At 37.1% G+C, this 14,562-nt stretch overlaps 1 protein-coding gene across 1 annotated transcript in view; it reads right to left on the bottom strand.

The window, feature by feature from the left end:
- HERC2 (HECT and RLD domain containing E3 ubiquitin protein ligase 2) overlaps positions 1-13,343 on the bottom strand; it is a 140,606-nt gene extending 127,263 nt beyond the window's left edge. Inside the window, 4 exon segments of the mRNA XM_032226699.1 lie at positions 1,937-2,074; positions 3,477-3,591; positions 11,934-12,045; positions 13,329-13,343. Of these exon segments, the coding sequence (XP_032082590.1) occupies positions 1,937-2,074; positions 3,477-3,591; positions 11,934-12,005 (325 nt within the window). The 5' untranslated portion in view covers positions 12,006-12,045; positions 13,329-13,343.
- Between the last annotated feature and the right edge of the window lie 1,219 nt (positions 13,344-14,562).

Below are 14,562 nucleotides of genomic sequence, written 5' to 3'. Positions count from 1 at the left end.
AATCCCTGAAGCTCAAGTTGCCATTGTTAATCAAACCATACAGTCATTAGGTGAAGCAACTTCTTGCCAACTTCCCATAACCAAATCAATTAGGAGGTTGGCAGGAAGTTGCAAGCTGCAGGCAACTTGCGAGCAAACTTGCAGGCAGGTAAGTGACTGCTATTGGATGGGAGAGAGTGCAAAGGAGGTGCAGAGATACTTAGGGAGGATGTATGAGGGTGTGGGGGAGGTTTGTGGTAAGTTCAGAGAGGGTGAACAAGACTGCACAAAACTATGACGGAGAGGAAGGCTGCATAAGTGGGTGCAAATGACTGACACAACACAAGCGCAGGGAAGCTGGAGGAGTGTGCATGAGTAGGGAAACTTGGCCCAGCAATTTGTGACTGTTCCTGCTAGCTTCCCCATTGACTTTCTGGGAAAGCTGGCAAGGAAAATTGCAAATTGCAATCATATCATTATGGAGCACTACAATCAATCATAACTGCAAAATGGTTGCCAAGCACAGAAGCATGGGGTGGTCAGATTTCTGAGGACTGATCCTAATCACATTCATTTAGCCCCTTCATAACTTTAAACAGTTACTGAACAAATGGTTGTAAGTTGAAGTCTACACACACTAAACTGGAAATATATAAGATTTTCGTTGAATTTGATTTAGTAAACATAAACATTGATGTAAGGCTATTAAACGGGATGTATTTAACAATATAACAGAATCTAGCAAGCTAGCTTATGGCAGTAACCATAGCAGGCTTTTGAGTCATAAATAAACCTAATATACTGCAGCATATAGCCATTTGCAAACCAGTTTTCTTTAAGTATGGGTAGTTTTTGAGTTATGACCACTCATTCACTGCCTATTCAAAGTTATGATGCTGCTTAACAGCGGGCCTTAAGACAGTCTTAAACTTGTATCTTTCACAATCACGTTTGCAAATCAGGCACTTGGTGCCTACTTCTGATTATGATGTCATAACAAGATCCAATCATACGATCGTGATTTCCGGTATTTCCTGTTGGCATTCCTCAAGTAATGTCAATGGGGAAGCTAGCTGCAAGTCAGAAGTCATTCCTGCCCCTTTTTCACCAGCCTGCATTTTGGAGTACCCACCCACAGTATCCCAACCACCCAGTCCAGTAGCTTCCACATACCCATCTGCACTTCTAAGTATCTGTCTTCACCAGCACCCCATAGCAGCCATGCACTCACTGGCCATTCACCTGGGACTCCCACCTTTGCCCAGTTCATAATCTGCATGGTCTGGATGTTACGATAGGACTGCTATGATTTCTGTCACTAAGCAATGCTATCACAATGCATCATGCTTTATGATTGCATTGCTTAGTGGTGGAAACTCCATCTGAATTGCCATTGTAATCTGAAGACTACCTGTGTTAACAAATTTCTTTGTTATCAAGCTATCATCTTAGCATTTGATACTTTCATGGCTACAAGGTAATAGCTCACAATGTTTCCATGGAACTAGTTTAGTCATTTGAGTGAATTCCTAGTTTAATATGTAACAACAGCAGAAACAAAAGAAACAAGAAACACTTTTCTGCTTGTACAAATATATCATGGAAATAAAATGCTCAGCTCCTAAATTAGTAACCAATTTCGTTAGCAAGGTCTTTCTATACAATTGCCACAAAAATTATTGAAAGCCAGTGTACACCACAAAATAAAGAGAGAAGAAATATTTCTTTAAAATCAGAGACCACGTATCCTGTCTCAGCCAAGATTCTAGGTCCATTCTACTAAAGTGCCAGAATTCATTTCCTGGAAAGTATTTAACATTTTATATGATTGTAGTATTTACTGTATTATTTAAAACAAAATACATATTAAATTGACTGCTTAAATTAACAGAACATCTTCAATAAAAGGAGAGGTGGAATTGTCTTATTTAAGTTCCATTTTTTTTAGAGATATTACCTGGCTGTTTTCCCCAAATCCAACTTTCAACAATTGATTTAGCTCTATAGGTAGGTGGTGGTGTATCATCCTCATCTTTCCTCTCTTTGTCATTCTGATCGTCTTTCTTTGATCCAGTCTGGCCTTCAGTGCTTTCATCTACAGGATTTTAGAAACCACAAAGAAAACTGAATTTTTTTAACACAATTACTTTCACTTCTAAGAATGTGTCAGCCAAAGTATTCAAAAGCTTATTCTGTATCCTCATATTCCCTCTAATATCAGCCTTGCATAGGGAAGTCAGGAGAGGGAGAAGAAGAAACTTAACTGCCACAGGTGCCTCATCTCCTCTTTCACTTGACAACTCCATTACTCTTCTACTTAAAAATCTGTATTGCATTGTTAACCATGTTCTGAAAATCAATGTTTACTTCACATACAAACTACTATTAAAACCTTAGTAAACCTAACTTCCCCCCGTTTATTTAATTTTTATATTTTACAGTGCTTATTTCTTTGAACATTTTAGTCAAGAATTGCTTAGTGTCAATAGTTTGTTTTCTCATCTCTAAATTCAGCTGCAACATACTGAATTAACATATCACAACTAAAATGGTTAACATTTTGGTTATATATTACAACATATAATTATGGAAAGTCAAATTTCTTTTAATTATTTTTGTGGCTGCCCAATCTGAAATTTTAGAGAGAGAACAGTACAGAAAAACTGTGAAAAGTATTGTTTTGTAAAATTAGATTATGATTATTTTTTCATGTAAGGTGAGTAGAGAATAGTAAAGGCTCTCTGATTTAGAATTGTTTAAAATAGCTTCAACATAACTTCTCTTCCCTACCCTTTATTATGTGGCTGAAATGAAGAAAATTTCTCATTCAGTTATGTACAAAAAAGCTTTGTGTTCTATTCAGGCCTAGCACTGAATAAAAACATTGAATTCATAATTCATTTAGTCAAAACGCTGAGTCAGATTGGTTGAACCAGGGCTCTAGGTTTTTTTTTAAAAAAAATAGTGCTTTATATTAACTATTGTCCAAGTACTATTCCTTAATATTCTTTCCTACCCCATATTTCCAAGCAGACTTCACATTATTATATTCTGCTAAATCCCATATGCCTATTTCAAAAGCAGCAACATAAATTGGGAAACAGCTTCATTAATAAACAAAAACATTTTCCGCATCATACATGCATGTGTGTGAGAAACCTCTTGGGAATGATGCTACACCAACACGTTACATTTGGGGGGAACCAAGGGTCTTCATGACAGAATCACCATGCAAAGCAGGCAGGTATGTCACATAAGGGGGGTTGTTTTTTTTATAAAATCCTGGCTTTGAGAAGGGAAGATTTGTTACAGGACTATGTTTATTTTAGGGCTTACTTCAAATATTGTGTATCTCTCACTTTAAAATGAAAATAAACTGAAGCATTTTTTATTATTAATCCAGAAAGAGGAATATTCAAGGGCCACAAAAAGAGATTCAAGGACCATATGTGGCCCTTAAGTTTTGACTTGCCCATGTTTAATATAAGAAAATTTACCTTTTCGTGGAGATGTTTCACCACTTTGGGTAACTTCTATTCCAGTGTATACGATTTCTCCATCTTTGACCATTTCATTCCACAGACCACAGAGTCCATCTCTGGTAAATGCAAGCTTTAAGGGGGGAAAATAATTCTGATTGTCTGTTTTTTATAGCTATTACAAAAAGAATATGTTTAATATTCAATTCTTAAAATAAAAATAATCTTAAAACGTAACTAATACAAAAATAAACTCAGGGCCGTACTAAATAATTCATTCGATTCAAAGTGCATACTATGTGTTTCTCAAAGAATACCCCTAAGTACAAGCTTAACAACAGCTCATATATAAAAAGGAGACCTTCAAAACCACTTTAATATATTACATTCCAAAGGGGGGGAAAATCAAGAATCTTTCGTATACTCAAGATCAGAATTTTTCACTCACAGCCTTACATAACTTGAGGTCACACCAGCAATGTAATGAACAAAATCAGAAGTACTTCTTTGAATTGCTTAATAATTTTTTTTATCTATTATAGCTTGTGAACAAACAAACAGTGGCTGTGAAAATTGGACCATAAGAAAATGAGCACCAAAGAATTGAGGACTTTGAACTATGGTGCTGGAAACGACTCTTGTGAGTCCCTTGGACTGCAAAGCGATCAAACCGTTCAGTCCTAGAGGAGATCAACCATGACTGCTTTTTAGAAGGCCAATGCCTGAAGATGAAACTCAAATACTTTGCCACCTAATGAGAAGGACTCATTGGAGAAGAGCCTAATGCTGGGAAAGATTGAGGGCAAAAGAAGAATGGGATGACAGAGAATGAGAATGATGGAGTCATTGAAGCAGTAGGTAAACTTAAATGGACTCGAGGATGGTAGAGAACAGGGAGGCCTGGAGGAACGTTGTCCATGGGGTCACGATGGGTCAAACACAACTTCACAACTAACAACAAATTATAGGTAGTTTTCCACTTACAACCACAAGTGAGCCCAAAATTCCCCTTGCTAAGCAACACAGTTAAGTGAATTTTGCCCCATTTTACAAATTTTCTTACCACAATTTGTTAAGTGAGACACTGCAGCTGTTAGATTAGTAACATGGTTGTTAAATAATATCTGGCTTCCCCCACTTTGCTTGTCAGAAGGTCGCAAAAGACTGTAAGGTGGTGCCATCGTGTTATAACAGTGACACAGTTTTTAAATCAGCTGAACACATTTTTTGGAAGATTCAAAGCATTAAATAGTACCCCTGCGAGGAAAGCTGTGCCTCACATCCTGATGAGCAAATGCTTACTTTTGACATTACCTCTGCCTGGAGGACATTGCAGGAAGTTATTATTTGGAAAGAAACAGGCCCGGCTAATATCCCTGGGCAAGTTCTTAGGGAGTGGCGCAGATGACTTGTCTTGTGTTCTTACAGATATTTTCAATCTTTCATTGCAGCAGGAAGTAGTCCCTACATGTTTTAAGACTGCAATTATTTTGCCAGTGCTTAAAAAGTACATTATCGTCCAGTTGCACTTATGTCCATCATTATGAAATATTTTGAAAGGCTGATAAAAGATTTTATTATATCCAGCCTCCCTCCAGCATTTGACTCAATTCATTTTGCTTACCAGGTGAATCACTATATAGAGGATGCTATTTCTCTGTGCTCCATCTGAGCTTGGCACACTTAGAGGAAAGAGCTACTCATTTGCGAATGCTGGTTGTTGACTTCAGTTTGACACAATCATTCCTTAGCATTTAGTAGATGACGATGCTTACAGGGATGAAGTAGTTTGGTCGACTGGTGTAATAAGAACAGCTTGGTTTTAAATGTAGGAAAAATAAGAGATCATCATTGATTTCGAAAAGGCAGGCATTGACATACAATTCTGTATTAATGATTCCACTGTGGAGGTGGTTAGTAGTATTAAGTTTCTGGGTGTGCAGCTAATGAGTAGGTTGGCTTAGTCGCTCAAGAGTGAGACAATGGTGAAGCAGGCGCTGCTGTGCATCATATGAGATGAGCACATCTTCCTTCCCCTGTCCTTAGCACTTTCTACAGGACAATTGAAAGCATCCTGTAGTATTGTATTACTGTTTGGTTTGGAAGTATTAACAGTTTCAAACAGGAAGGCCATGCAGAAAGTGGTGAGGACAGCAGAAAAGATGATTGGAAGTTCACCTCTTTCTATCCAGGACATGACATATAAGCACTGCTTGACCAGGGTCCGTAGTATTGTCTGGGATGCTACACATCCTCTCTATGACCAGTTTTCTTTGTTACCTTCTGAGGGGAAGCTTCTTACTTTCTGAAACAAAATGACTACATTCTGTAATAGCTTTGTGCCGTATAGTATCAACCTTGTAAACTCTCAAGACTCTTTTTTACATTATGTCTTCAAAATGGACTGTGATTAATGTATGCGTACACCCACAAAAAAGGAAATGCCAGATATCTTAGAGGAGGAAGTATCAAGTGTCACAAAATCAATGAAAAATGGCAAAGCTCCAGGAATGAATGTGTTACGGTTGAAATGCTGAAAGCTGGTGGTCACAGTTTACAAAAGATACTAGCAAAACTGAGATGCCTCAGAGAAGAAAAAATACCTAATGCATGGAAACATGAAGTGTTTCTTATTTACATAATGATTTAAAGCACTATTACCCAATAACCTTTCAGTCATCTACAAGGCAAAAAGAATACTGATAACATTAAATGATGCACAGCTGAAGGAGCAGGCAATGTTCAGAAGTAGCTACATCACAATGGGTCATATCCAAGTTGTTGAGCAACTCATTGAAAAGCACGAGTACACCATGCCTTTGAGCATGGCTCTCATGGACTACTAAAAGGAGTTTGACTCAGTATTTCAGCAAGCAATCACTAATGCGTTGCTCAACCAAGACGTAGACACTGCTTACATAAACTTACTACAATTAACGTATTAAAAACAATGGCAAAAATTTCCCTTAATGATCTTACAGTGGATATAAACATAAAACGAGATACAAAGTAAATACAATATCACCTATCCTTTTCTCAACCTGCCTTGAAAAAGTACTGTGCAAACTAGATTGGGCATTTCAGACAAGTGACTGTCCAATTTCTTCTTGAAAACCTTCAGTGCTGAAGCAGCCACAACTTCTGACGGCAAGCTGTTCCACTGGCTGTTTGTTCTCACTGTCAGGAAGTTTCTAATTCCATGTCCTTCAAAACCAGCTTTTCTCCAAATGCAAATGTTGATGAGCATCACTGCCACTCAACTTCATCAGAGGCTCTCCAGAATAATTATAAGATACATTCCATATCATTTTATAAACTCCAAACATCTACACTAATTTGGAGTCTTCATAATATAATATCCATTTTAAAGAAACCCCAAGAGCATATTAAAGTGGAAGCATATCTATGTGCTTCAGTTAAATTCATAGACTGTGTATAGAAGACCAACTGTGAAAAAGTCTCTTCCAACAAAAATTGTAACACAATTTCTCACTTCTCTTCCTTTCTTCCTCCCCACTGTTCTCCTATTTACTTTTGTATTTTGTATCTTATTTTATCTTATAATAAAAACATAAAACCGAGAAATGAATTTTAAGCATTCCTGATACAAGATTTAGATAATTCCTATCATCAGTGAATTAAGTCAATTTAAAGCTTAGGTTTTAATAAGGTTTTGAAGTATTTAAATAAATTGCAGAACTAAGAAAAATAGGGAAGTTCAACTGTCCTCAGAAACAGACCAGATAATCTGTAAATAGGAATAACTGCTAGGAACTCCAAAGCCAAGTCTTCCATATCCCCATTAAATGTACCGAATAAGCTGAAACCAAAGAATAGAAAGCATTGTTTACAAGGTTGTAAACCATATCAGAGTTTCCTTGGGAATGACTTACACTACTATGATGTATATGACCAACAATTGGTACTTATTTAACAAGCAGGCTTAAAGTACTTTGGTGTATTTTAGAGCACAGGAATTTTTTCTTAAATTGTCATAATATGTCCATGTATGGCAGTGTATCTATTGACAATAGTCCTTTAAATGTATATGCAATACACTTTTTGGATTACAATATCAACTATTCAATCGATGTTTCTGCAAATACCTAGTATTGAAGCCAAGACCTTCTGAATGTCAAGCATGAATGCAGCCACTGACTTACTTCTGTTCTCTGACCTTAAACCATTCAAGATACAACACTGAATTACAATGCAAGTCATATTAACGTTCAGTATGCTTCTGCATTAAAACCTTCAAAACAGAAACCACAAGTATTCAGTAAGATGAACTAAGTTTATTTTCAGAAAATAGATGAAATATTCTTATGCTAATTTTCCTCAAGTGTTTTATATATTAAAATCTTATTTAATTTTATAAAAAAAAGTTATAAAACATTAACAAGTGCTTTTAGAGAGGACCAAAAATATTCCATATCCAATATACGCAAATCCCAGTCCCATTTAAATTGGGCAACACTATATTAGTAAAATGTTTGGTAGCTGACTTTTGGTAGGAATTGGACTGAAAGTATGAGCCCTCTTTCAACACTATCCTTCTGGTTCATCTAACAAGATTAATTCTAGGTGAGATTGGGTGCCAGTAATGGAGCCATGGAGCTACTGCTCAATATCAAACCACTATATATAAAATCTTCCACTGATTTGTTTATTTACTCATATTTATTGCTTCTAGTGCTTAGGCGTTTAGACAATGCATGGAACTCAGCAAGTCTGTTAGTTTATTAAAAAATATCTAAGCCTTAGGAGAGTATGTGTAGCCCCAGTCAGATAATGTATCAGCTACAATATTTTTCTAGTCCATCCAAATTAACAACAATTTCATTCAGTTACATTATGGCAAAATACACTCCACCCAGTTATTATTTATTAATTTCAATAAATGGAAAGTGTAGTATCTGGATTGCTAATCTGTACATATTATGATAAGATCATGCAAATAAAGAAAGATCTACACAAATACCTAGTTTTTCCCAAGTTCATTTTACTAGTAAAAGTCTTAGGGCCTGTCTCTATTAAAGATAACTTTTCTCATTACAGACTGTCATGCTTAGTAGCTAGAAAACTCTTTTGAATTCAGTTTACCCTATTTTTGAACAAATCTCACTCTATTTCCCACATATTAACTCTATATTTACAGAAGAAGACCAGAAGATCCCATAGTAGTAAACTAGTTCACTACTAGTAAACTAGTAGTATTAACTAACGGGGAAAAAATAACTTTATCTTACAAAATCTATGAATGGAAAGCTACCTGATTTTAGTTAAAAACCAGAAAGAATATTGTTTTATTCCCTCATTTAAGAACCAAATTCTATAGCTAGTGTATACATTGCTTATCCATTTTAAACTTAACTTGACCATGGCTCTAACTCTACTATTTATTCAAACTACTGAAAATATTTCCCAATTCTGTTTTATGCAATGTACAACAATTGACGTTTGAAGATGAACTCCATGTTCCCTTAATGTCTTCTATGTTTCCATGGCAATGTTATATCGGCCTTAGTCTTGGAATTTGGAGATTATACACAAAACATGTATAAAGACATGAGTATGGATGATACTGGAATGTTTTTATATTCTAAAAAATAAAACCTGAAACATAGTTAGCATGTAAATTCTTAACATTCTCTTGAAAGGAAACTAATATTCCTCATTGGAAAAAATACTTCCTATTTAAGAAAATATGGAACTACAAAACATTATGAAATGTACAATGAAATCTCTGCAGCTCCAGAAACTATCTCTAACAACTACCAGATATGTAAAATGGAAACACCCCGAAAGTACAATATCCCTTTTTATGACTTTGTAAACCTTTTCTTTTGGGGTAGAATTTGGGCAACTGGAGCGTTTACTAGCCAGATGCCCTTCATGATAGCATGTAGTGTTTACAACAGCTATTTTTTTTCTTTGTGCCCTAGAAAAGACACATCTGTCACTACCTAACTCTCAATCTTCTGAGTGGGAGGCGAGCATCTTCACAATATATCCACAAATAATCAGTACAACTCACCTGATCAACCTGCTATAATTCACACTATGAGGGGAAGTAGAAAGAAGGAAAACCCAAGAAACAAAACTAAAACCAAAACTATTCCATCCATAGAAAGGAACTTGAACATTCTGCTTTGATCCTCAATAAGAAAAAAGTCTTAATGTTAAGTTAAATTGTAGATATTAAAGCCTGATTACATATTTGCCTGGTATAAGTCACAATAAAATTTGTTACTCATGATATGTGAATCTACCCATAGTGGTTTACTGCAATGTATAAATCAAGCTACTATGGTTTAAACAACGTATTATGGTTTTTAAAAAATCAGACTATAATGTGTGAACTTGTTAATTCTTTGTCATTAACTATTAAAATAATTAAAATACAAAGATTTCTAAATGGCAACAAATCAATCCAATCCAAGCTTGTATCTGAATACACACATACACAGAGAGAGAGAGCGCGCGCGCATTATAATATTTGCGTTTCCAGTCATTTCACTTTTTCTACATATAGGAATCACAAAAATAATTAAGAATATCTCCAGAGGTGTTAAAAAAACCTCCAGTCCTAAAAGGGCTAAAATTAGACCTCCAATGTCAGATATTACAATTTTGGTGTAGGGATGTGCAAAATTATCCATGCATTCAACAACTAATTATGGTTAGTCCATGTCTGAACTAAAACACACATTTTTTTTCCTAGACACAGAACTGACAAAGTATAGAGGTACTCTTTGACTTACAACAGTTCATTCAGTGACTGCTCAAAGTTACAACAGCACTGAAAAAAAGTGACATGATCATTTTTCACACTTACAATTTTTGCAGCATCCCCATGGTCACACGATTTAGATTCGGCTACTTGACAACTGACTCACATGTATGACAGTTACAGTGTCCCAGAATCATGTGATCCTCTTTTGCAATCTTCTGACAAGCAAACTCGATGGGGAAACCAGACTCACTTAACAACCGTATTACTAATTTAAGAACTGCAGCAATTCACTTAACAAATGGAGAAAACTTATAAAATCAGGCAAAACTCAACAAAATTCTCACTTAGCAACATAAATTTTGGGCTCAGTTATGGTTGTAACTTGAGGAATACCTGTATTGTACATTCTATACAAAAGTGTGAAGTCTCTTATATGGAAGAAGGTAAAGAAAATAACAAGAGTACATAACAGTATACAGCAGCTAAGGAGAAGTAACAAACTAGCAGAAACTTGGAGAAAACATATGGATTAGTAGAATAGCTGCCACTATCAAAATCCGTGGCTACAAGCACAGTATATCTACCAGCCTTCCCATTGCCCTACCTCCCTTTAGTTACAATAAGGTAGTGCCCTTGGCTTTATGGACTCAGGGGTTCAGAGTAGCAGTAGGCAGACTTATGCCAGACATGAAACCAAGAACATGTGCTGTTGCAGCTGAAGGGAAGTAGAGAAAGTAAGTTGCTGGAGAAAATCAGCAAGTTAACTATCCATCACTCTAAAGCATAACTAACTAGTTTACAGCTTTCTAAGTCTTTTTCTCGGCCACCAATAATGCAAAATCTTTTGAGGTTGAGGTGGTGAGCGAGCACACAGGCATGTACAACAAGGGGGGGGGGGAAGTGAGGTGCAGCAGGCAAAAAACCCTGATCAAAATTGGAACATTTAAATTTTTCAGGTTTCAGTTCAGCTGAAGCATACAGAAATAAATAGTCTGGCAGAATCTGAAAACACTATGTGTTCATTCAAGTTTCTTTTCTTTTTTTAAAAAAAGGAGTTCATTTTGGACATTCTTGTTTTACAATGTCAATTGACTATCTATCCCTACTCACTTTCATTTTTAACCAACAAGTCCATAATTTAAATATTTAAAATGTTTCAAAACTAAAATAACTTTTTGACTCTATTACCCTAGTGCAGGGGTGTCCAAACTTTTTGCAAGGAGAGCCAGATTCGGTGAGGTGAAAATGTGTGGGGCCGACCATTCAACCTGACATTCTTTGAACCATTCACATTAAATGCAAATGAACTATTTTATGAAAGACTAAACAAATAACTCAAATGGGGAAAAGAGGCTGCGGGCCGCTCGAAATTTGAAAACAGGCCGCAATTGGCCCCTGGGCCAGACTTTGGACATGCCTGCCCTAGTATCAATCTGGAAGACTGTACAATTCCTCCATATAGTTCAAATCTGTCATAGAGAGCAAGCTATTACAGTATTTGATAGACTTATTAAATCTACTTTCTTAGGAACATTGCATTTAATACAATTCAACTTTTAATATATGACTATGACAAAGAAATTTTTTTATTATTTTTCCTGAGCAAATTAGATTGTTTTCAATAGAAAAGGCTATTTTCAATCTCAAGGGTTTTTTTTTAATTGCCAAAAACATTGATTTCCAAAACAAAAGCTGTCATATTACATAATCATTAAATATAAGCATTGAGGAGTTCTTACCTGTAAGTCTGTCTTCAGCCATTTGGAATCAAATCTAATCTGAGCAGCCAAACAAAAGGATTCAGAAGACATTTTCTCTTTTCCAGCTAATTGTTTTGCCTGGCTTGGCAACCTATCAATATATATGTACATATGTTTTACTAAGAGTGACAGAATAATCTACTCAAGTGTATTTGCACACATTTTCTCCCCAGATGATGTCATGGTTTCTTAACAACCACTCAATACAGCAAGTTGCAGCAGTCCAGTACAGTATACTGTAAGCAGGGAAATAAGATCATTAGTACTCTTGTTGACAAGAGGTCTGTTTATATCACACAAGATACTCCCAAAGCTTGAGTGAAAAACATCCCCTTCTATTGCACCATACTATATTTTCAGAAGCTTCTGCTGCTGCTCTCATTCAGGCTTGTAATTGGTGCATGAAATAAATAATTAAGAATTATGCAAACCAACAAAACAAACCCATTTATCCCTGTTCATCCTGAAAAATGAGGCCTGGAAGAATTAAAACCACTTTCACTAGAACTCCACCAATCTTCAGTATTTATTCTCCAGTCCCATCATCTAATCTAATTCACTTTAATGAAAGGCTGCACTTATTATTATCATGCACAGGTGTGTGTGTGTGTGTGTGTGTGTGTGTTTTGGGGGGGTTGCTATCTATTTTAAGCTGCAAATCTTTTTGCTAACCAAAGCACACACGTGTTGTGGGGGAAGAGAAAGTGCCATCTTGGACAGCAACCTCCAAAGCTGCAAAATAATAGTTGACAGTGTTTACATTTTTGGAGAACCCTTTTCACTTGTCCTGTAATTATTTTGTTACAGGAGAACTATGGGGTGGGGAAAGACAGACCACACCAAACTCTGGAAATATTCCGCAAATTAACAGAGATACTAGCCTTCAATATTCAAATAAAAAAATTCTCCTGAATCTCCCATTTAAAAAAAAAATATTTAAACCAAAAAGGCTCCTTAGGACGAAAGTCACGTTCATGCCTTTCCTCTGCCTCCCGTTCGCTCTTTCACAGGGGATGAGCTCCTGGCCTGCATTGGGTATTTTCCAACGGTGTTGCTGCTCCTGACATCCAAGGACGCCCCTCCGCCATACGCCTCCCTCCCCGAACAGATGCACCAGCCTCCGCTTCCCTTGGCAATCAATGCAGAGGGAGGCCCGGCTGCAAGGGGGTGGGGAAGGCGAGGCCTTTGACCACCCGAATCCCCCTCCCCAAATCGCGGGATTGCTCCCGCACTCACTCAGCTACCCAGCCGGCCTCCGCCGGGCCTCCTGTTCGCGGAAGGGACGGCTAAGCCCGCAGCGTCCGTCGCCGGTCCGACCGGCCCGTCTACCTCCCACCCCGCCAGCAGCCAATTCCCACCCACCCACCTACCTACCTTGGCCGAACCGGATAGAGGAGTAAGGTTCGCTTCTCCTAAGGGCCAATCAGGAAACAGTACAGCGATCCGATCCCACCAATCTCCTTGGAGGAGGCGGGACACTCCGTCTTCCTTAGAGGATCATAGAGAGGGTTCGGCGCAGATGCCTCTGTTTTCCGTGGAGCTCCGGTTGTGTTGTGCATGTAAAGGGCGCTGCGGAAGGAACTGAGGGAGGCTGGAAGGGAGAGATGGACTAAGTCCAAATTGGCCTAGCTTTTGCTTATTTCCTTCCGTCCATCGATTCATCCATTATCAAGCCACCCCGCTGCAAGAGACCCTCTGAACGGTCACTTTGTATTGTGTTTTATACTGGAGTAGTAATGCCGCTTAAGGCAGATCCTCAGAATGCACTTTATACGGATCTCCTTTCTTGCAGAAGCATGCATTTTGACTCAGAAAGTGCAATATTAATGTTGCATGTTAAGTTCTGTGGTTTGTATAATTCCGAAATAACAAAACCCAGGGATCAATACAGAATCTTACCTGGGGATCATTTTTTTCACTCACATAAACTTGGAATAGGATACTGTCAAGTTGGCAACTGTGTTTCGAATGTATTGAATGTTGATATTAATATTGAGTGATCAATCATGAAAGTTCCCACTTTTCAAGAAGTTTCTACTGTTTCTATATTTTGTTTTGCTGTTATTATTTGACAATTGCAATGGACATAACACTCAATTAAGATAAATTGGTAATGTTAATAATACGGATTTATTTTAATCTTGCATACTTCTTTCCATCATTGTTTATCTCCCACATGTCAGGCTGCCTTCCAGTCACTCTCACTGCCCAATTATCACCCAAATACACATTGAACTGTAGAGTCTGCGTAAACAAACTGCACTTTTTCATCTAGACCAGTGGTAGTCAACCTTTTTCTACTTACTGCCCACTAATGGATCTTTCTTGATGGAAAACTTTCCTTACCGCCCACCAGTTTTTGTGCAAGTGCGGAACATGAGCATATTTCTTTTTTTCAGACATGGGTTCTAAATTTGTTTCACAATTTAACAACTCCTTTTACTCTTACATTTTGATCTGCACTCCACACAGTGCTTTTTCCCTCCTCTTTTCCCTTTTATTACAAACATCAAAAACAATGCTGTATTAGGTGCCAATTTTTATTAAGTGTCACCATCAAAACAAAATTCCTTTTCCTGCCTTCTTCTTCTTTACCTTTCTTATAGTA

Source organism: Thamnophis elegans, chromosome 11 (genome assembly GCF_009769535.1).
Source record: "Thamnophis elegans isolate rThaEle1 chromosome 11, rThaEle1.pri, whole genome shotgun sequence".
Lineage (NCBI taxonomy): Eukaryota > Metazoa > Chordata > Lepidosauria > Squamata > Colubridae > Thamnophis > Thamnophis elegans.
The sequence above is the reverse complement of the archived record's forward strand: the minus strand, read 5'-3'. Positions and strand labels throughout refer to the sequence as shown.